The sequence below is a fragment of the Chelonoidis abingdonii genome, chromosome 24 (genome assembly GCF_003597395.2).
Source record: "Chelonoidis abingdonii isolate Lonesome George chromosome 24, CheloAbing_2.0, whole genome shotgun sequence".
NCBI classification, from domain to species: Eukaryota; Metazoa; Chordata; order Testudines; family Testudinidae; genus Chelonoidis; species Chelonoidis abingdonii.
This window is the reverse complement of record NC_133792.1, coordinates 7319925-7342307: the sequence shown is the minus strand read 5'-3', so window position 1 is coordinate 7342307 and position 22383 is coordinate 7319925. Positions and strand designations below refer to the sequence as shown.

General features: G+C 45.4%; 1 protein-coding gene across 17 annotated transcripts in view; it reads right to left on the bottom strand.

Annotated features, from left to right (window-relative positions):
- EHMT1 (euchromatic histone lysine methyltransferase 1) overlaps nt 1-22383 on the bottom strand; it is a 163719-nt gene that overhangs the window by 47672 nt on the left and 93664 nt on the right. For all 17 annotated transcript variants that reach the window (XM_075060610.1, XM_075060617.1, XM_032765224.2 and 14 more), the window contains 7 exons: nt 21618-22174; nt 10681-10858; nt 7602-7738; nt 6435-6623; nt 5539-5619; nt 3529-3649; nt 1067-1198 (listed from right to left, as the gene is read on the bottom strand). In XM_075060610.1, coding sequence (XP_074916711.1) covers nt 1067-1198; nt 3529-3649; nt 5539-5619; nt 6435-6623; nt 7602-7738; nt 10681-10858; nt 21618-22174 — 1395 coding nt within the window. The remainder of the gene's footprint in view (nt 1-1066; nt 1199-3528; nt 3650-5538; nt 5620-6434; nt 6624-7601; nt 7739-10680; nt 10859-21617; nt 22175-22383) is intronic.

Sequence of the window (22383 nt, the reverse complement as noted above, 5' to 3'; positions counted from 1 at the left end):
TAGGTTTCCAAGAACCACTACTGTACATGGATAAAGTCTGTCTCTACTGCAGCCAACTAGCTGAACAAGCCAGCTAAGGATGGGCCATGACAGTGTGGTGAAGGCCCCTGTACATTTTTGTGTCAAAGCCATATAGAGCCTTAAGAAAACAGAGCCTCTGCCAGGATCACAAGGTGAAGAGCAGTTTATTTCTCCTTCCAAGCTGCCATTTCAACAGCCCTTCTGACATTCAGTGGATCCAGTCAAAACACCCACCACCAGCTCATGGTGGTTTGGGGGAGGGAGAGAAATTGACTTTCCGTTCATGCTGGACACTCCCACCAGCTCTGTGATGTCCCATGATAGAGAGAATAAGGCAGACTTTCAAAGGCAGCTTAGTGTGGGGGAGAGTCAGTTTTATGATGAAGCATTGGACTCAAGGCAAATTCAGCACTGGGAACAGCAGCCTTCTCATTAAAAGAGGCCTCTCTGGCGCCAAGAAGTAGATAGCTCTGTACTTGGATCCCCAGGCACTGCCCTCCTGCATAGGAGAAGCATTCCATCCTCAACGAGTCGACCTGCCCTTCTCAGAACGTACTTACAGTCACGATCCAACGCACCCCACTTCGCAATAGTCACACTGCAGTGCTGGGGGCTAGGAATGTAGAATACTACAGGGCTGCAGCGTGGTGCTTTTTGGGTAAATAAGGGTTATTTAAGGGGTGGGGGGGCTGCAAAACTGGGTAGACAAAAATCAAGGGAGAAAAAGTCAGCCAAAACTACGAAGGCTTGCATCCTCCCTGAGAAATGTTTGCAAGCTTAAAATCCACCAACAAAACCCAGTACCCTAATTCAAGGAGGGTTCCCTCCCTGGAACCCCGTTCTGCACACCACTTGGGCCAGACAGTAACGGTGCCACCTACATCCCTGAACTCAGTGAGATTAGCTAGCTGCCTTTTTAATGAGGCATCTCTTCAAATTCTCCTATCAGTAGCCACCAGGGGGCATCATCTTAATACAGAGGATAAGACCAAGGAAACAAAGAACCAAAATGGTACATGGCCATATTTAGAAAGCTGACACTCACCTTCTGATTGTGAAGATAGAATTCCCTTTACTCGGAGATCCAAAGAATCAAGAGACACTTCCATGTATTCCATACTATTCTCCTGCCCAGCTCCCTCTCTGCCTCCCAAAGGTGGTTTATACGCTTCAGTACCTAAATTAAAATATACATATATTTATATAGCAAAAAAGAGTGTGTGTATGTATAAAGGCCACATTCATCACAAGAAAGCAGTATGCAAGCAATGCTCTAGGAGTCTATAAATACAGATGCACACAGAATAATGAAAACGTTAACATCTGGGCACGTATGTTACAATTGATCTCTTATCTCCTTCTCTATATGATCGGGTAGATTTTTCACTTTCACTTAGGTAACAATAAAAGAATAAAACGAGACAAACAAGTCATGCCTTCCGAACGCACATCTGTCTGCTGCTGTACTGCATCAGCAGCAGAACCTTAAGTGGCAAGAGAAAGGGATGGAAGCCTAACTCACCCTGACTTACCCCACAAACTCTCTAGGCCACTGCCCCAGACAGGTAGTGCAAACTAACCAATAACATACATATAAAAACACTGGAAGGGAATGGGACAGCTGACACCCAGATTAATGGGAGGGGGCAGCGTTAAGTGCCCGGTCCTACCATTAAATAAGCAACGCTGCTGCTGCATCGAGATTTTGGGAGGGGGGAAGGGATATGTGGGAATCTTTTCAGGCATTCAAGCCCCTTTAGATTCACCCACTTTCACACTTGTTTCTTGCTTGCTCCTACCACTTAGTCTAATTGGTGCCAACGGGCTTTTGTTCCCCTGGATGCCTGAGGAACAGCTGGTTTTCACGCCAATACCTGTATTTGCAGGTCAGCAACGGGACCCAGGCCTGAATTTTAGTATTAGCTATTTGCCCAGAAGTGATTGGCACCTCCATGTCCTATTAATAACGTTTCCATCATCCAGTCAGGGAAAAGAAACGCCAGGCACAACTGATGTGATCAGTTTCACACTATGAACCAACCCAGGGATGAAACATGTTCACTCAGCCAGTTATGACGGAAGTTGGTAAAAGTCAGTCTGTCTGCAGAAAGTTTGCAAGCAGAAAGACCGCTTCCCCCATTGGCTAAACCATTTGAAGGTGAAGGAGAAGTGTGAACCTGTAATAACAGAGCTGACTGAAAGGCTTCACTGCTGTACTCCTAGAGACTCAATCTCTTTCACCCAGCAGCCAAAGAACTGATCAGACCCACCCTCTCTTCAATCTCTCTATGTAGCAGCTCACGAGAGAAAGAGCAGTGTACGCTACATAATATGTTATGTTGCATATTTTGGGTCAAATAAATTTGACACCCTGAACTTTGCCCTCATTGTGGAGGTACCAAGAGGCCAATCATCACACACTTTGCATTGCTTCCATATGACGAGGATACCCAAAACCAGGCATAGTCCCAGTCTGCATGGTGGTTTCCCCGTGTCCCTTCTGAGCATACTTGGATGAGTTTGTGAGATTTGCTTGGATCTTAATTCTTACTACAGAGAAGCCACCCGATTTGCTCCTTCTCTTGCACAGGCTCTGATCATGGCATTCTTTCCTCTGGTTGGATGAGGCAGGCAAGAGAACAATCCCATGACTAACTGGGAAACGTTCACCTAAGGAGCAGCAGCCAACCTGACCCCATTGCCTTCTACCCAAACCGATGCAGCCTTTCCGCTTGTTGGCTCTTCTGCTGTCTTGGAGGAAGAACAAAGACTGGGGGTTATTCCCAAATCTGCCATGTCACCTGAAAAACCTACTGATTCCTTTCTGAAGGAAGAAGTGCCCATAAGTGCTGCACACACAATCACTGACTGCTGGGCATCGGTGTTCTGAAGTACAGAGGATTCACGTGCAGGAAATTCATGGGGACAGAGATTGTTTTGTTCTGAGTTTGTACAGCACCTATCACGCTGGGGTCTTGGCCTATGACTGGGGCACCTAGGCGCTACAAAAAGACAAATACTGAATAATAACATCTATCTGCAACAGTAGCTGCGTCGATGACCCTGGTTACACCATGGTTCTATATTTCTCCATTGTGCCCCTGAACCTTTTCAAAATCTCAAATAGTTTAGGTTTTCTGGGTGGTTTGGGGGTGCTGGTGGTGTAAAACCAAACAGCACAGTAAAATGCATTGGGGACAGCTCATTTGTACCTGGGGCCCCTAACGCAGCTGAAGTTCAAGTGCAAACTGGCCCTAAGTGTCTTTTTCAAAGCTGGTGAAGACAAGGATGCTGGTGTAAGTTCCTATGGCAAATCCTGAGATGCATTCCAAGGTAACAGAGGCAACCTCTTACCCTGTAATCGTTTTCCACTCAAGCCCCTCCCTCATCCCACTTATCGTCTACAAAGGCAAGGCAACAAATCAACTGGGAGTAGAGGTCACCATTCTTTGTCTTCACCTGGAAGGCCTGTTTCTGTACAGTTAGCAGACAAACGCAACAGATTACCTAACACGTTGGCTTGTTTCTTTTTATTCCTTCTCCTCCTCTTCCGGGTGGGTTTCAGCCATGGGCTGTCCGTCTTTCCTTTCCTCTTCAGCAGTTTCTTCCTGATGCTGGACTCGGAGCTCTGAATAACCAGAAAGGCCATCTGCACACAAAGCATGCCTGGACTGGTGGCCCAGTGCTCATTTCCACCCATGTTAAGGCCACTTACACTACCCGAGTGATGTCAGGATGGTTAGTGTAACTGAGAATCAGGGTTTGAAATCAAAGTGGTACTAAGAAATGTCTAGAGCTTACTAGACACACATGCGCAGGCATGTTTTCCATTATTATAACAGTGCACACTTCACTTTCAATGTGCTTTTCTAGGGCAAGGTACTGGGTATACACACAACCTGATCACACTCACCGCAGAGAGAGAGCATCCAGCTCTCTGGAGGCCAGCCTCATCAGTGATGTCTACAAATCCAGGGTGATTTACTGCTTAATGTATGTAATTTGCTTACACAACATACTCCAGGCTTGGTGCTCAAAGCATCCAAATCTCTCAGGCAGCCTTGAAAATCTAATCTTCTAAGTCCGTGTTCAAATTTAAGTTGACATCTCATTAACAGCTCAACCCAACTCCCACTTCAGTCAAGGAAGAGGTTGCAGATCTACACTGTCTTCCTCCTCTAAATACTCTGTTACCACTCTCTACCCTCGCACCGGAACCGCTCGGAAAATATCAGATACTGAGCTCTTGCTCCCCAGGGCAGGTTCAGACTCCTATTGACCAATGAGAGGAGAACGGTACAGAGCTAAGGGCTCTCTGCTGACTACACTGTGCTCCAGATGTTTAACTATAGGGACTCTCAGTCAAATGCTTCTGCTGCTCATTCTTCCCTAATGGCTCATTGGGAGAGCAGTGGTCACTCAGACAGCCAGGATCCAAACCACAAAGGGCTTTACAGATCAAAATCCAACCTGGAAATTGTCCCAGAAGGGATAATGAGATACGTCAAGGAACTGCCCAGGAAAAGCTACTCTGGAAGCCAGAAACAAGTCAATGCCAGGGTGCATTACTACTGACCAGGACCTGACCTTCCCTTCCCTGCCCAACTTAACAGAAATGATACTTGTTGCAATTTGTTCCACCTTCAACCTTCTGTTCAGCCAGATAAACTGACTATGCAAATAACTGAAAGAAACGACTGAGGCTAAAGATTTTCATAAGTGATTAGTATCAGAGGGGTAGCCGTGTTAGTCTAGATCTGCAAAAGCAGCAAAGAGTCCTGTGGCACCTTATAAACTAACAGACGTATTGGAGCATGAGCTTTTTGTGGGTGAATACCCACTTTGTTGGATGCATAAATGACTAGTGATTCTGGATGCCTTAAAAGGTGGCCTGACTTTCAGAGGGGTGGAGGCAGCTCAGCACTGTATGAAAACCAAGTTTCCGTGAGACATCTCAAAGTGGGCACCCAAAAAGCGCGAACATTCTGACACTGTAAAAAAAGTGCAATTATCTCCCCATTTTGCTTGAGGCAGGTGACTTTGTGTGTTGTTTATAAGCCGAAATCCCTCTTCTTTCATGTGTTCTGCAGCTCACAGGGTCCAGGGAGGGCTGGGCCACGGCTTAATGAATGAACTGAACAGTGTTCTGAAAAGGAGGGTTCAATTTCAGCTTATAAAAAAAATTGTTATAGACTCATTACAACTGCCGGGTCTGTATCTAAGGAAGAACTTAAGAGGAACCATCAAATATGTCCATTAACATTAAAACGTAAGAAGAAACTAGTCAGCACCTTGCTGAAAACAGCGAACAAACAAAAGCTCATTAGTGAGCATCAGAAGGCAACTGGTTCTATTGCAAATCATGGACATTATGGAAAATATGGCACCCATGTGAGTAGTTCCACTGAGTTTCAGACAGTGATTCCATCACCCTGGCAGGGAACCATGGTGCTTCTTTCTCTCAGGCAGAGCGTACAGGGCAAAGATTGAAAAGAAACATCTCGCAGCCTGGCTTACCAAGTCAGATTCATCTCCATCTTCCTCCTCCTCCCCAGATTCTCCAGACTCTTGCTCCTCCTCAGATTCACCATCTTCCATCTGTAGTCAACATCCCCCCAAGAAGAGAGAGAGCCAGCCATGTCAGCTATTTCAAACCAAAGCACCTTCCTCATCATGCAACCACAAGGTTTCTGTCACCAACTACCATCCATGCTCTAGCCAGAACGGGAACTAACAGAATTCACTTCCCAAAGTAAGAACCCCTCATCTGTTAACTCACAGCAGGGGCACATGTACTGGGGCAGGATTGGAAGCTCCACTTCCAGCACAAGGAAAAACTTTGCTACCCAGCGTGAGGATCATAACCTTTTTGGATTCCCAGAAGCAGGGCCAGCTTCATGTCTTCGCCATCTGTTTGGCTCCTACTAATATATAAAGATCCAGCCACTCAGGAGCGGTGATATGAACAGATATGGCAATGTTTGATGCATCTGATTTTTACTGCTTCAAATATAAACCTTCATGCTTCAGGATGTAAAACAGCCTATAACTGAAGAGGATTAGGAAGAAACTTGTTCTTTGATAAGTTAATTTTATGACTGTCTGCCATGGGGTTTCTGCTTCTATCCCTCAAGCCTCTGGTTCTGGTCACTGTCCCGAGACAGGCTATGAGACTAAACAATCCTGTATGGCAATGCCCCAATTTCAAAATTCCTACAGCAGGCAAGGAGAAGTAACAGGTCACCAGGGGCCTTTGCTTCCATAGCCCTGTTCTCTGCCACCTCAAGTGCTAAGTCCTAGAAACGTCCTCACGTCATGCTGTGAACTTTGGTTCCTCTCTTACTCTGCCCTGTCCCCATGTACAAAAATCCCTTTTCAACTCTTTCACAGTCACTCGAAAGGCATCCAAATACCTTTCTGGCATTGTCGGCATCAGATGAGCCCTCCTTAGACGTCCTGTTGTCCTCTGCGGGAAATGCAGCGGACTGTTCAGCTCCATGTTCATCTTCCTCTTCCAGGTCGTCAGAGTCTTCCTCTTCAGAGTCCACCTCTATACTCTCCCCATTCATGTGAGGGCTGATTTCAATTAGGTCCTTTTCACCCTGAAACATACCCAAGTACATAAACCAGGAAGGCCACAGCAACTCACGCTACTGGCCCATTGCATCTAACCACAGATTCACATCATCTTCTTTGTACCAGGACACCTGCTGTGGATTGAGTACAAGACAAGCTTTTCCTCAGAACCCAGTATGGCTGCTAATGGATCTGGATAGAGATTTTGCCACAAGCAACCTAGCTCCATCAACCTGGAGGACGAGATGCCAACGGGAGTAATGCTGGGATCCTGTGGCAGTACAGAGCGTTAATGGCAGGGTTGCTGGTCAGCCCTGATGCTTACTAGGTGTAATCATGAGTAAAGATTGACCAGTTAACTGAAAGCATCTAATTTATTTCACAAAGGGACAGTTCCACTGTGTCATCTCAAGGACCCAGGGAGGGTTCCTCTGAAAGGAAAAGAAGTTCTAACACCCAGATTGGGATTTTCAGCTCTCACTGAATTTAATGGTGAAACTCCCCTTGTATGAACTGCAGTGGGAGCACAGTTAGGCCAACTCCGAATCCCACCTTTTAAAATCACCTGCCTTTTTCCTCTTGCAACCTCAAGCACTAACACGAGGGATGACTCTCCTGAGGGCTCCAAGGCAGAAACATTTGTCAGCGTCGCCTTGAGAAATCCCCGGTTCCAAGAAAATCACAGAGAAAGGGGAAGCAACAAAAAAAATCAGAAAGGGGTTGTTTTCATTTGTTCAAGGTCTCTTGACACATGGCACCTGAGAAGACTCCCTGTAACTGCCCATTTGCAGAACATTCCCAACCACTAGCCTTAGAAGGGTAGGAAATGGTTTACAGTGAGAATGCAGCTGTAAAGAATGAATTACAGATCTCCAATGAGCTGCCATAGTTGCAAGTCTGCACGTGGAGCTGGTCTCCCAGTGCAAAATACACATGGATGAAAGAGTCAAACACTTTATTCCCCCAACAAGCAAGTTAAGTAGCAGGTCTGGCTCAGACCTTACCTTGGCACCCGCAGTGGAATGAGTTATGCTCTTAAACATCTCAATCATCGTTCTCTGTTTTAACACTTTGGTCTTTTTCTTGGGAACCAGGCTATAGGTTCCCATTCTCCGCTTTTTCTTCCGGGATACTGCAGCAGCTGGCGGGGGGGAATAAAACGCAAAGCAGATTCAGGATGGGAAGGAGAAAGCGTGGAAAGCAGAAGAATGTCATTTGAGTGCTTTAAAAATGAGATTACGGGCAGAAAAGCAACACAGAGAACAAACAGAAGGGCTTCTGGAACCCACTGCTCCACTTACAGGTCAACCAAAAGAGTTTGTGTGCATGCACACATGTGTTTCTGTCAAAGCAGCAACTCTACCTACGTTCTGACATTCCCCTGCCCTGCTCCCAATTCTTTCTGCTCTTTACATCACCACAGAGTCTCCCCCTCAGAACTCAGCGGGCAGTTCTGCTGATGATGCAGGAGGCAGAAGAGAATCCAGCTCACTCTCAGAGCCTAGAGGTGTAATAACGTATGTTTTAACCAGGAAAGTTATCAAGAACAACTTAAGAACACACAGGGGGCAGAGATATTGAAGACAGAGATGGCTGTTATTTAACTTCACTTTAAAACTTGCACCAAAGTGTCAGTTCTCTTCCTTAAATGCCTCTATTCAATCCTTAATTTTGTTAGCCTCCCTTCAGCCCTCTAGACAAATCCGAGATCACACCTCAGTGTCTCACGGAGAATACACATCACATGCAGATTTGGTTCCGGCTCTTTGAAGAATAATGTAAGCCCAGGGAATGGCTATCTTGGGAGTCAACATTATTGCTCTCTTGTTGTGAACTCTCAGTTCCTTTAGAACATTCCCTTGCATCTCATTTTACTTTTAACAATTTCACTTAAAGGATGTTAAAGAGGCTTCTCTTTAAAAGAGATGTGTTAATACAAGTTATTGTTACTACAAAGCTACACTTCATAATAAGCAAAAACCAGTAGTAAACTACCGTCAGAATCCTATGAAATTGTGTACTAGCAGCTATAGCAATCCCAAAGAAAGCCTTCAGTGTATCCATATCCCATGTGACAACTGAAGGGCTACACATCTGCACATTGTAAACAGCTTCACTCTAGAGTGTAAGTGAGTAAATGAAAGGTCTGCCCATGACTGCCTTCAGCACCCAAGGGAAGCTGGAGATTGTGATGGAAGGCACAGGTGCCCTGCCCTCTACATTCTCAGTGAAGCAGAACACCAAAGCTACAACAGACTGTCAATATCTGAACACCGAGGTTCAAGATACTAGTTCACACTGGGGATTTTCACTCACCCATTCCATTCTCAAACTCTTGATCTCTCCCCTTCTAAAACTCCACCTGGCTTCTATTGCATCCCTCCGTAAACACTACCCAGCAGAGTCCTCCCCATGTTAGTTACACAGAATTCCCTTGAATGGGGAGACAGCTTCAACAAGGACTGCAGGACTACGCCTGAGCTGTCCAAAGGCTGCAGGTTAGCACATGGTCCGTGGTGTAGGAGGCAAATAGCGTTATCCTTACAAGTCCTGCCAGTCTTGCTCAGTCCAAACCCCAAGAGGAGTCGATGGGAATTTGGGGTGTCAAAGGAGTGCTAATTGTCTATCTTAGGTGCTCTGGTTCTTTGGGATCAGGCCCTGAAACTTCACTCTGACCTGTGCCACAACATACCCCTCTAACAGTAAGTTCCACAAATCTGCAAGTGGTACAAACTGGCAGCTGTAGAAGAAGAATAAGGATGGGATTTCCAAAAGCATCAAAGTGATTTAGAAGCACAAATCGTTGCAAAAAGTAAATGGGACTTGTGCATCAAAAGTGACTTGGGAGCACCTGAAAATCTTCACCCTAAATGTAAAACTGATAAGACAACTAGATAAGCACTCTGGGCCAGATCCTGCTCTCAAACATTGGTGTAAATGGGGAGTAACCCCACTGAAATCAACCAAATGAATTGAGTTTAATACTGGGAGCAACAGAGCACATTCTGGCTCTAAACAGGCCACTATCAAATACTTTTTTCCAGCTTGGTTTAATTTAGTCTTTTTAGGCCCCACCTACCCTTTCAAAATCAACACACTGTGGCCAAGTCACGTTATAACATGGTTTATTCTCCCAAGTGCAGGCATAAAAACATATGGTACAACTATGTAAGAGAACCATGTCTCACCCTAGGTGGTGAGATTCAGTGCTGTACCTCTAAGGAGCAGAGCACAGAACTTGTAGCCCTGGGAAGAGGCACAAAAGCAGCTTTAAGCTACCTTTATGTCCTCCCAATACTGGGGTTCCCCTGGTGACCGGGGAGGCCCCCAGAATGACTCAGACACCTGATGGGCTGCAGCCCTGCCCAGAATCTCTAGTGTTGTGGACTGCATTCCTGCCCCCAACACGCTCCTTACGCTGGGGTTCCAAACGGGTCCTGGGAGGGCAGCTCTACTGCTTTCATCTGCAATGCCTGCACTGGAGGAAACTCTCCTCCAGGGGGATATACTGCTTTTAGGACCTCATTTACTCTGCTCAAGCCCTTATGTTTCTCTTAAAGGGGCTGGCGCATAAAGGGGCAAGGATAGCCTCCTCCATATCGAACTAGAGAAAAACCATGGCTCTCTAACATGCTTTTAACATAAAATAGTTTTGTTCTGCCTACATTGCCCAGAATAAGTGATATTTGGTCATATTTTTGATTAAATACATATTTGTAATGCAGGTGGGGCCCAAAGGTACAGGCGGTGTCTATGCTAGCCTCCCTACCCCGCCCCTCAAATTCCCCATCACTGTTGTTCCACTTGTGCTAGCAAAGGCAGGCTGCTAGCGTTTTAACACACAAACCTCAGAGCAGGTCACAGCAACACGGTGGTTAATACAATGACAACTGCCTGGGTCTGATCCACACTGGGACTTCCACTGGGGCTAGCAAAAGAGGGGAACTCTAGGGGCAAAAGACAGTGGAGACAAGGCCACAGCAGAGCAACTTTTAGCCCCCTTCAGCCTGACAATGTCTCTTCCCAAGCACAATAAAAGGGGATTTTTGTATTATTATTATTATTTGGCTCTGTCCTTTTTACCTGTTTGAGATTTTGTGGTGGCCACATAGCTCTGGTTCTGAGGTAGTGACTGATGAATGCCTGGGAAAGGGGGCAACGGTGGGGGCTTGCCGAACTCCAAGACGTTTTTGTTGCCTTCCTCCTTGGATTCTTTTTGATCTCTGGTGTCTCTTGCTTCTTTGGGGTCTTTACTTGCATGCTGGAAAACAGAGATTAAAATGAGCCTCTGCATCCGGGTCAAAGGTTACTAGTTACATTCAAAAGGAAAAAGCGCACGCATGCACCCACTCTCCTTCCCCCCAAACCTATCTGAAGAGGTGGGGGTCTACATTCAAAGCAGAAGCACACAGACCCAGTCATTTATCCGACCGCTTTCCCCTCCTGTACCAATGTCCTCCACCGAACAGTTCGTTGCCTAATCCCCGCAGCACTCTGGCAGCCCACTACTCCTCCACTCAGTGAGTCCAGCTCCCTTTGAAGGTGTCTAGCGGAGAGAGGCTGATCCAAAGCATGTGTAAAGAAGGGAAAGCAGCAGATGCTATTTACGCAGGCCTCTGGTCACCCCTGGAGGAGAGGAGTTAATGCAACAGCTCTGCCTGCTCACTGACACACATCTGTAAAGAGGTCCGTATGTGAGAGGGCGGATGGGTAGAGGCAACACAGTCTTCCAGAGAAGCAGTCTACTATGGTTTACCACACTGCGTGTAACACTGGAAGAGGATTCCTCTGTGGTTTTACAGCAACTAGCACGATGAGGTTCTGGTCCATGAATGCTATCCAATAAACAACCCGGAATGGAGGAAAGAAGGCGTTTAATTGTTTTGCATGACACAGAGGTACAAAACAAAGACTTGGACTAAGCTTGTTTAGTGGCTACTGCAGAGATTGAGCGCCAGTATTCCTAGGGCCTGCTCCTTGGGCCCTCGTTTACACCGGAACAGAGTGGGTGTAGAATGTGACCATTCTGATGCAGTGGTATTTTATGCTGGCTTTGCTCTGCTCAATACTGGCCCATTCAAACTTCTCTGTGCCTCTGCTAAGCCAGCCGTCAAGCGGGTTAGCTACCAAATGGGCCTCAGGGGGGAAGCGGGTTGTAAGGCTGTGAAGCCCAAGGTTCTTTGATGAAAGGTGCTACAGAAATCCTAAAGCACTGTTGTAAGATCACAAGCTTTGGGATGTTTCAATGCTGCTCCATTTGGGATAGGGAGGCTTCTGGTACAGGAGCTCTGGACTGAGAGCTAAAATGCCCAAACAGAAAAAGTAAGCCAGACAAGGAAGACTTTTTAAAGCCCCTATCAGTCTAGGATCAGGGACCCATTCTCAGACGCTGTTTTCAAGTAACATGGTCTTGAGAAAAAAGGGAGAAATGATGGACTCCTCTAATCTGCCAAGGGAGCATTGCTGCCAGGAAATGAGAAACTGGTCACAGATTTCAAGGCCAAAAGGGATCATTATGATCATCAAGTCCGACCTGCATGAAACAGGCCACCGAATTTCACCTAGATTCCTGCATCAAGCCCAGAACTGCTGGTTGAGTTACAGCACATCTTTTCGAAATCCAGCCAGTCTTGATTTAGAGACTCTGAGTGATGACGAAGCTACCATGTTCCTTGGTAAGTTGTTCCAATGGTTCATGACCCTCACTGTTAAGAAATCTAGCCTCTGTCTACTAGATTAAACAACACTCCATCACCAGAAATCTTCTCCTTGTGTAGATACGTACAGAGCATGATCAAGTCACCTCTTCATGTCCTCTCTGATAAATTATATGGATAAATTAAATTAAACATAAGAAGCTTATTTTCTAGACCTCAAATCATTCTTGTGAGTGGCCATTTCCAATTTTTCTACAACCTTTTAACAATGTGAATACCAGAACACAAGTGTTCCAATATTAGTCTCAGTAATGCCATATAAGTCTGCTCGATAGTCCCCGTTTGTACATCCAAGGATGTAAATCCTATTAGCCACAGCATCACACTGAAAGCTTGGATCAGTTGGTTATCTACCTTGGCTCCTAAATCCTTTGAAGAATCAGTGTTTTCCAGAATACAGTCTCCCATCCTATAGCCTATATTCTTTGTCCCTAAAATGTATGACCTTGCATTGGGCTGCAGTCAGATGCATCTTCATCTGGGTGGAGGGACTGAAAACATTGAGAATTGTCAACTAGATCACAGAAGAATGGAGGCAAGAGTTTGCCAGGACCAACACAAAGAACAAATTAAAAAGAAATATGCTATTTGCTTTGTTTTCCTGTAATTACAGAAGAGAAGTCAATAAGGCATCTCAGATACTGCTGCATAGCAGCTGTTGGCAAATAGCAACTTTTAATGTCAATCCCGCAAAATAATATGCAAACTGAATTTGGTCTTGTAAGATTTGAATTACTGGAACTCCAGTGGGTAGGGAACTCCCTGAACCTACTATCTGGAGACACACATCTCAATACTAAGTGACAGAAAGTATTTAAATGGAGTAATGCTACTGGTTCTCTCTTGGGAGGCCTGACTGGATAGAAGATTTTAGCAGACCCAGTGAGGACAATCCTGGATATGAGAGATTTGGTTAACAAGGATCAGCAAAGATCTGAAAGCATGATCAAATTTCTCTCCCTTTCCCAAACTCAGCCAGACGATGGAGAAGAGTAAGGCAGAAGAAATAAGGCATTCCCGCTATGAAACTGTGCTTTCTGCAAGATCATTATACATGTTCTATGGACAATTCCACTTAAAGCTTTTCCATTTCTAATTGCTATAAATTCTATTAGTTCCTCTGGTCCAATCCCTGGAAACCAGTGTGGAATTGTACCCTACAGCAGTTTCTTGTGCTCTGTCCTGTCCAATCACAAACGTTTCCAGAGGATACTTTCACAGCCCACCTCATCTTGTCATGGAGCTTCTGACAGTCAACCTAAAATGTCCTTATAGTCTGATCTAGCAGTCCCAGAGCTGGCTCAAGCAACCCTATTCAATTGCACCCTTCACTGCCAGGCCAATGCTCTGGCATGCAGCTGCCACCCTGCACTTGCCCAGAATTGCTCTGCCAAAACAGATGAGTTGCAAGTGTCTGCACTATTCAGACCTCCTCTCCTGCTCACGTGCATCTCTCAAATGGGAATCTTCTGGGAGAAGGTTCTCCTGTTTCTTCTGACACACGCTTTGCTTCTTCCTTGCAGGCCCTGCACTGCTGCAGCAGAACGGTGTCACATACAATGCAGTGTTGTCAGCTGTAATTGCAGAAGTCACTACCTGAGACTCTGAGCCAGGTAAAGTTCCCTTCCTTGCTTTTTAACACAAAGGAATAGATACTTCAGCTCAGAGCTATGGCTAGGAGCAGGGACATCTTAGTGAAAATTTTAAAATAAACCCTACACACTTAGCTAAAGTGAATTTACTATTGGGGAGAAACGCATCAGGCTAACAGCACAGAAAGGGAAGGCTTCTATTGCAGAACAAGCAGAGCAGGTACAAAGAGCAAGGCTACCACAGGATCTGCAACAATATGCCTCACCCCTGTTCTGGAAGGACCCACCTCCTCGAATGCATCCGAGAGCATGTCTACACTACAAATTTAAGTTAAGTAATTACTGCGGTTTTTCAGGTCCACATGACCTTCCTTCTGTCGGTGGTGCGCATCCTCACCAGGAGTGCCTGCACCGACTTAAGAGGGGCAGTGGGGGGGAGAGGGGCTTCCACCCGGGCTCAACTCCTGGTAGCCAGGCAGAGGACTTGAGAAGTTACATCCAGTTTAATACTATCCAAAGCTGGGAAAGTACGAAGAGAGGTATTCTCAACTATTAGCCTGGGAACAAGGACAAAGCTGGTGGTGAGTTAATTTACCAGCCAATATTCCTTCATCCAGTTTACCATCATCAACTCCTAACACAAATCTACCTCATTTCCTGAAAGTCCAAATTCCTCCCCTTCGTGTGGCAGATGTATTGGATTTTTCTTCCAGTTGCCCCTTTGGTATTCTGAAAGCATGTGAGATTAAGGCCATGTCACTTTACTAGCATAGGAATACTGGTATACTATCCCAGCCAAGTGCTCCTGGCAGACACAGCCATAGCAGCAGAGGAAAAACATACTCGAGGGAAACTAGCTATACAGCAAAGTGCACATACACTAGAGGCTTCTGCCTGCACAGCTACGCCAGTCGGGATCACAACTCATCACAACCCTGACCAACACAACTATGCCCGCAGAAGCCTGTAATGCAGACCTGGCCTCAGTGAGAGACTTTAGCACTGGTGAAAGATTCAGGATAAATAACCCTGGAGTCTGAGGTGCTCCTTTTATCCACAGGATAGGATAGGATAGGATAAGCTAATTTGCCCTGACCCTGACAGCGAGTGGCTGCCTCCAAAGAAGTGAAATGGGTATGCAACTTCCACAGCCCAGTCAGTAGTAGCTTTATTTGCTGAAAATGCCAATACGGAGATGAATGCTGACTGCGTGTACTCAATACTACAGCCCCTTAGCCCTGGAACCTGGACTGAAATCATCTTGTTTCCTGTACGTTCATCAGAGAGCAGAACAACATTCAGCTGACACCTCTTCTGATGGGATTAAACTGGCAGCCTAGAGGTTAAAAGCTCTATATCTCATTTCCAGTGCACGAATCCATCCAGTCCCCCACTATAGCTGAAGCCTTGAACTCTGTTCTCTGACTACACAAGATAAGAGGACAAGTACATACAGAGCTGGAGTAGGTCAGCAATGATGTAGGTGTATTGAATCCACAGCAATTTTATTTATTGTTCTCATGAAAGAGTTTTGCCCCAGAGATTCTTTTTTTGTTATTTTTATAAAGGAGCTAAAAAAAAAATCTAAGACTGGTTCTACTCTCATTTATACCTCAGAGAGAGAGAGAGAAGTGGTCAGAATATCCCCACACTGTGTCAGATATTCAGTCTCTTGGAGCCATTACTGTCTGGCGTAACTTAGGGCAGCCTTCATGCTATCCTAACACTGCACAAAGAGAAAGCAGTGTGCAGAGTAGCACCAAGATCCACTGAAGTTAACAGAGTTACACCAGGCAAAAGCAATGTGGAAGAACACGTTCGAAAGCAGTTCTCCTCAACCTTTTTTCATTTGTGGACCCTTAAAAAATTTCAAATGGAAGTGAGGTGCAGACCTCTGAGGAAACCTGTTGCCTGCATATATAGTTGAATTCTGTTCCGTCAGTTTTCAGTTTAAATCTTTCACAGACCCCTTTAACGTAGTCCGTGGACCCAACCACAGGTTGATGTTCTAAATAATGCATTTTCCCATAGAGCATCAGTTACCCTTCACATGAGAGGCTACAGATTTATTCTCCCATGCAAGGCATAGTGGAGGCAGTCAGGGAGCCAAAGGAAGACACGCTGATGTCTAGCATGGGTTTCAGAAGATGCCCAGATCTAGACATAGAGGAGGCAGGACTGAACAGGATCTTTTCTCTGCGCCTCAGGAGAGCAGATGAGAAAGCTGCTGATGTCAGGACAGGAGCACACTTATGAGATGAAAGATTCATTGTAGAGCTGAATGCTTTAATGGGATTGATTAGGTGCGTGTTATTGGCATGCAGCTCCCTTAGAACAGTAGGGGGAGTTATTAAAAATGACAAAGATGGAGTACCTCCATTTTTCCAGAGGCAAAGCAACTAATTAAGCCCTGGACAAGCATGGCCCACAGCATTCTGCCCAGAACCAGACAATTAAGAGGTCCTTCATTACCAACCAAATTACTAGCAAGGAAAGAAAACAAGACCAAAAACATATCACGGTGTCAGTGACAATACACTGGTAAATCCTGCAGCACAAATCATTTAACAAGAGGGCGGTTTCAGAGAGCACATCAGCAGGATCTTGCCATCCATCCCCGACATCCAATATACTCATCTCCAGCTTACACATATAAGCTCTTTCAGGCTGGGATGCCTGTCACATTTTTCAGTAAAACATAAGGCTTCAGGCACTTCTGTCTCAAACACTCTATTAGCCAGTGGCTTGCAAACCTAACCAACTAGCCAGGGGCTTAGCCCCATTAAGCCAGAGCAGCCAGGTCCAGAGGCAGCATTCAGTAAGTAGCCCATCTCCCTTCCTTCCCCAGATGCTGGGACATGGAAGGACCACAAGATTCCAACCAATGTGTTGCCTCTGGACCTTATAGTCAAGGCCTCATCTTGCATAGCAACCTCTGATAATTAGTGTAAATGAGATTCAAGCCCAGACTATCAAGCCAGTAAAATATATCACAAACTACACCAAAAAGATGAAGGACTGTAGTATTGAAGCTACACATTTACACTAGGGTTGGCAGAGAATTACCATTTTCTTCATTGAAATTCAAACACGCCATAGAGGGTTTTGGTGGTGGCCCAGCATACGAATGTTAACCTGGAACGGTACGGATGGGGAAACTGCAAAGCTAACTATCCACAGCAGACAAGCCACAGTATTTAAGACTCTGACTGGCACTCTTAGACCGCGTCTACATGTCAAGTTGCACCTACCACACTATGACTATATCTACACTATCACTTATGTCGGCAAAACTTATGTTGCTCAGAGGTGCGAAAAAACCACCTCCCTGATTGACAAGTTTCGCCGGCATAAGTGGTAGTGTGTACACGCTATGTTGGCAGAAGAGCTCTCTCCCACCAGCACAGAGCAGCTACATGGAGAGCTTCCTGCGGCGCAGTTGCATCGGTACAGCTGTTCTGCTGTAAGGTCTGTCGTATACACATAGCCCAAAGATGTGATTTTAGATTAAAGTTGACCCATGTGTGTGGACACCCTTATATCAGTTTAAACTTGGCTTATATCGGTTTAGCTTGCCACACAAGTTAAAGAGATACAAGCCATGTTTAAACCAGCATAAGAGCTTCCACACACAAAATTGAACCAGTTTAACTTCAGTTTAAAAAACGGATTTAGAGCTTGTCTACACAGAGTTGCTAACTTCACTGTCTATACTTGAAAAGTAATGGGAATTCATTTAGAGTGTGAACTTAAAGTAGAATAGCTATTCGGAAAAACTCCATGTGTGGACACTCTTGTTGCAGAATAAGAGTGCCCAGACATGGAGTTATTCAACAACAGCTATTGCACTTTAAATTCACACCCTATCTTATTTCGCATTAATTTTCCAGTGTAAACAAGCCCTTAAGTTACGTTAAACTGGTGCAATTCTGAGTTTAGACAAATCCTTACGATCATTTATAATTAGATCTCATTCTTTTCTTCACAACTGTTTGGGTTAGCTACATTTTTTTGGTTATGTACAGTTCATTTTCCTTCAGGAGAGACTATCCTTTCTGCTCTCATGGGACGTTCCACTTGAAAGACAATCACTTCAATCAGGATTCCCCCACCTTCTGACAGTTGAATGTTCTAGTTTTGCAGAGAATAGAAGAATGCAAATGCATCCTAGATGCTCACTGGTTGGTGATTTGTAATTGTCTATTCTTAGTTAGTCAAGCGTGAGAACTCCCTAGGACTCTCTGTACATGTGGACTACACAGGAGAGCACGGAAGGAGTTAGGTACCAGGCTGTAATATACCATTGATATAACAAACAACACTTTGTAATGATGTAGCATCTTTTGTCTGGGGTCCTTAAAGGGATTTACACCACCATTATCCCTGCTTTATGGAAAAGGAAACTGAGGCACAGGGAGGGAAAGTCATTTGCCTGAGGTCATGTACTAACTCTTCCGTCGACCTAGTGCTATCTACACTGGGAGACAGGTCGACTTAAGTACATCACTCACAGGTGTGGATTTTTCACATCTGAGTGACGTACCTGGGTCAACTTAATTTTTTAGTGTAGACCTAGCCTCAGTGTTAGCAAAAGAACCTAAGTCTCCTGATGCCATGCCCTGATCTAACCACCAGACAACATTGCTTTTTGTATTTCAATAGATAAAATACAAGGAGGGTTTTACTATCTAAGTTCTTAGGCTCTTCTAGAGTTGTGAAAATGAAGTTAAATTTGATAAGGGGTTTAAATTTTCATGCCAGTGGGGCAGAGTATGGGGTTCTTTACCCAGAAAATATAGGATCAACAGAAGCGTTCTGAAAGCATTTGAGTCTAAAACCTACAACCAGCTTCCTTTTGGACCATTTCCTCCTCTTGCAAAGCCTTTCATGGGCCTGATGAAGCTGTAGGTGGACAAAGCAGAAAAGAAAACACTGTCACGTGGGGAAAAGATGCAAGGACATGTGTGCAACACAGTGGCTGGGATGATGCTTTACAAATATCAGTAATTTAAAACAAAATCACCATAGACCTGTAGCAATGAAATCTATGGCTGTGTTTTGGTTCCTAGCTGCTTTTCTGGTTCTGAGAGTGACTCCCAGGTGGAGAAACACCCAATCGCCACCTGTTTCGTTTCTACCAAAGACCACCCAATTCACACAGAAAGGGGATGCCAAGTTTGCTTGAGTGGGACTGAAGTCCAAGAAGCAACTCTCTCTTCCCAATCAATTTCTGCAGAGGCCAGGAGAAAAGATTCTACAATTTGCGGACTAAGGAATCCTAATTTTTTCCTATCCTTGGCTCAGGCAACACAAGGATCTAGCAGGAATAAAACAATGCTCTAAACATGAAAATGTGGAAGCTGCAGTCTTCCACTCCCTCGTCTGCTGCTTGATCTCCAAAGAGTAAAGACTTATTGCTAAGGCTGTGCCACCTGCAACTTAGGTGCTTTACTTATCAAGTGGAAAAGGCAGGTGTGATGGTGGAGTCTGATAAGACACTGAGATATTATGGTGATGAAGGTCATATAGACAGAGAGAGAGAGAGATAACCAGGAAACTGAAAAATGGGAACCAGTCCGGACTCTGTGCTTCTCAACACAGAACTGGATGTAGCCAAAAGCCATTGGAGGGAAAGTCAATAACTATCCTGAACACTGAATTGAGCAGACGTTTCGTAGTCTGTAGAAACTAGATCAGATAAAAACAGAAAACTCTGTGCTCAAAGTCAGATGCAACAGCTTGAGCACAGACAGACAATTATTCAACACCCATTGGCTTGGTCTTACTGTGTATTTTGCTTCTCTCTTGACCAAAACTAAATGGGGAGAGTTCTTGAGGAAGTGATTTTAAAAAACCTGTGTGCACAACTGCATGCCTAATTTTTGTGCCGTTATTGCGATTGCAAATGACCATAAATAGCCATGTGCACAAGCAATCACAGTAACTGTGCACGTAAATTCAGCCATGCAATTGCTTGCAAATGTTAAACCCCCAGCTTTCTAAAACCAACCCGCAGCCTTGTGGGTTCAGGTACAAATTATTCTGATTTACAGTAAAATAAAAGTGAGGCAAGAGCAGTGAGGTAACCTCTCCTCACCTGATGTTTATCTCTTACAGAAAAATTGCCTCCTCCTGTTCCTCTGCCCCAAGGGATCGCGCTCTTCACGTGAGGTTCCACAAGGGTTTGTGTTGCTGACCTGCTTAATCCAAGTGTATGAGAGGCCACCCTGGGAGATGGCAAAGCAGTTTTGGCTGTAGTGCTTTATTTGGATAAGACGCAGTTCAATGTTCTGCCTTCACCAGACCTGGAAGTGCAGTAGCGATTCCCCCATCACTAGCCGAAATGGGAACAGGAGTGAGAGGGAGCTCACTGAAGTGCAGTCAAGAGAAGAAAGAAGGCAGTTCGGGTAAGGTCTGGGAGAGGTGGTTTCTGCCCACCTAGTGAGGTTGTGTGTCCAAGAGTGCACTATCTTGAAGTGCCTTTGCTTCCGGAGTCACAGATGGTGTGGGCAACTAACAGGACCTTTTCCCATCTACCTCTGGCTAGGTGACTGGGGCCTTTTCTTTCTGATCCAGACCTCGCCCCAGGGACCCACAACTTTGTGACCTCTAGACTGGATTATTGCCCTGGTATAGCACTTGTGTCTCTCCTTGAGAATCATTTGGAAGCTGCGTCTGGGGCATAAGATGTTGGCAGCTAAAGGGAACACGTTATACCAGTCTTTCAACAGCTGCACTGGCTTCCTATTGCATCTGGGTGCAATTCAAAATGTTAATCCTGGCTTATAAAACTCTCTCTAACTTGGGTGCTGGCTATCGAAGAATCTGCCTCTTTCTCCATGAGCAGCTACAGCAGTGGAGGGCAGCTGGGATGCTTTAGCTAAGAGATCCTAGACATGAAGTGCCAAAGAGCTGGTGGCAGAGCATTCTCAATGGAAAGGCCTCAGTTCTGGAAACCATTCCCCACCTAGCTGATCTGATAGAGCCAGAGTTTGCTAACGTTTAATGCACAAAGCAAAGCCCACCTCAGTTCTCAAAGGGGAAAGGATGGGATTGTTTGGAAGTGGGTGTTCCCCATGCCCCAAATCTAAGAGAAGGCAGAACTGTGCGTTTTATTAAGTAGTGGGCATATAGCCTGAGTCACTCAGAAGGGCACATTTTATAAATGAATAAGTTTAATTAACAAATAAGAACTGCAGAAAGGGACACTGATCTGGTGACGTACCAGGATACTCAGTGATGTGCGACAGAATAAAACCCAGACATCGACAGTGGGAAGTTCCCAGAGTTTTCCGTCGGGGTTGTGCATGATGTTCCTTTGAGTTGGCCTTATATGGAATCTGTTTCCAAAGCAACCCCCTGGATTTAGTAAAAGGGCTGAAAGTGCAGCACAGCTGAGGCTGAAAGGCAATTACGGAACTCACACAAATATGCCTGGGGGAGGTAACTGATCAGTTGCACATTTAGAAACACAAACTGGGAGCAGGAGGTGTGAAGCTAATAGCAGCAGTGAGTTATAAACCATATTATCACCCCTGCCTCTTTGTAGGAGAAAGAGATCAGTGACCTGGCCGGACACTTCCAAATTACACCGGTTGGCTCAGATCAGGGCTACTATGCCCCATGCCCCCCCCCCCCCCCAAAAAAAAAAAGAAAACAAACCCAAGGCCATTTAGCAGCAGAGCAACTCACTGCAGTGCATATACGTTACCAGGCTAAGTGTGGGTTTAGGCATGGTCTTCCGTGCTCTGTGGACCTTGACTTCAGCGTTGGTGGCGGTGGCTTTTTTAGTATCCATGTCCTTACTCCCCTCCCCGAGCTTGGCTGGCATGGTGGCCTGCATCTGAGAAAAGGCGCTCAGAGTTCTCCCTTTGCTTGCTCCTCCTGGGAGGGTTTTCGCAGCATGGCCAGTGAGAGAAGCAAAGGTGCCTGTAGTCCTTAGGGGCTGCTCCTGCGCCATCTGCTTAGTTAAAATATATCCATTGCTCCCTGTTACAGAAGTCTGTGTGAAGTCATTAGCTTTCATGTGGTTCTGTTTCCCAGTCTCATTGTCTCTCTCCGAAATGCCATTCTCTGCTATCCTATTTAATTTAGTACTGGAGTCCTGCTGGCTCACTTTTGTATTGTCCTGAGTGTTTTTAGTTGGGTTTGGGTGGCTACCAGCTTCGTTGCGCTCACAGGAGCCATTGGTTTCACCATCTGCCGTCATTTTTGGTTCCCCTACTTGCTTTTCCGTAGCACTTTCATCTGCAGCCATGGCATTAAATCCTGCAGACAGAGGGTGAGAGAAAGAGGGGTTACAGGTTACTGAGCCTTAACAGGAAGATATGGCTAACTGCCATAGTAACTATGTCACAGCAAATCCTCTTCCCACCAAAAAACTGGACGCCATTTTTACCCAGCTGGTTATTTTGGGCTGGCTCCTTAGCTAGTGTAAGTCAGTGTCACTCTTCTGAAGTCAATGGAGCCATGACCAC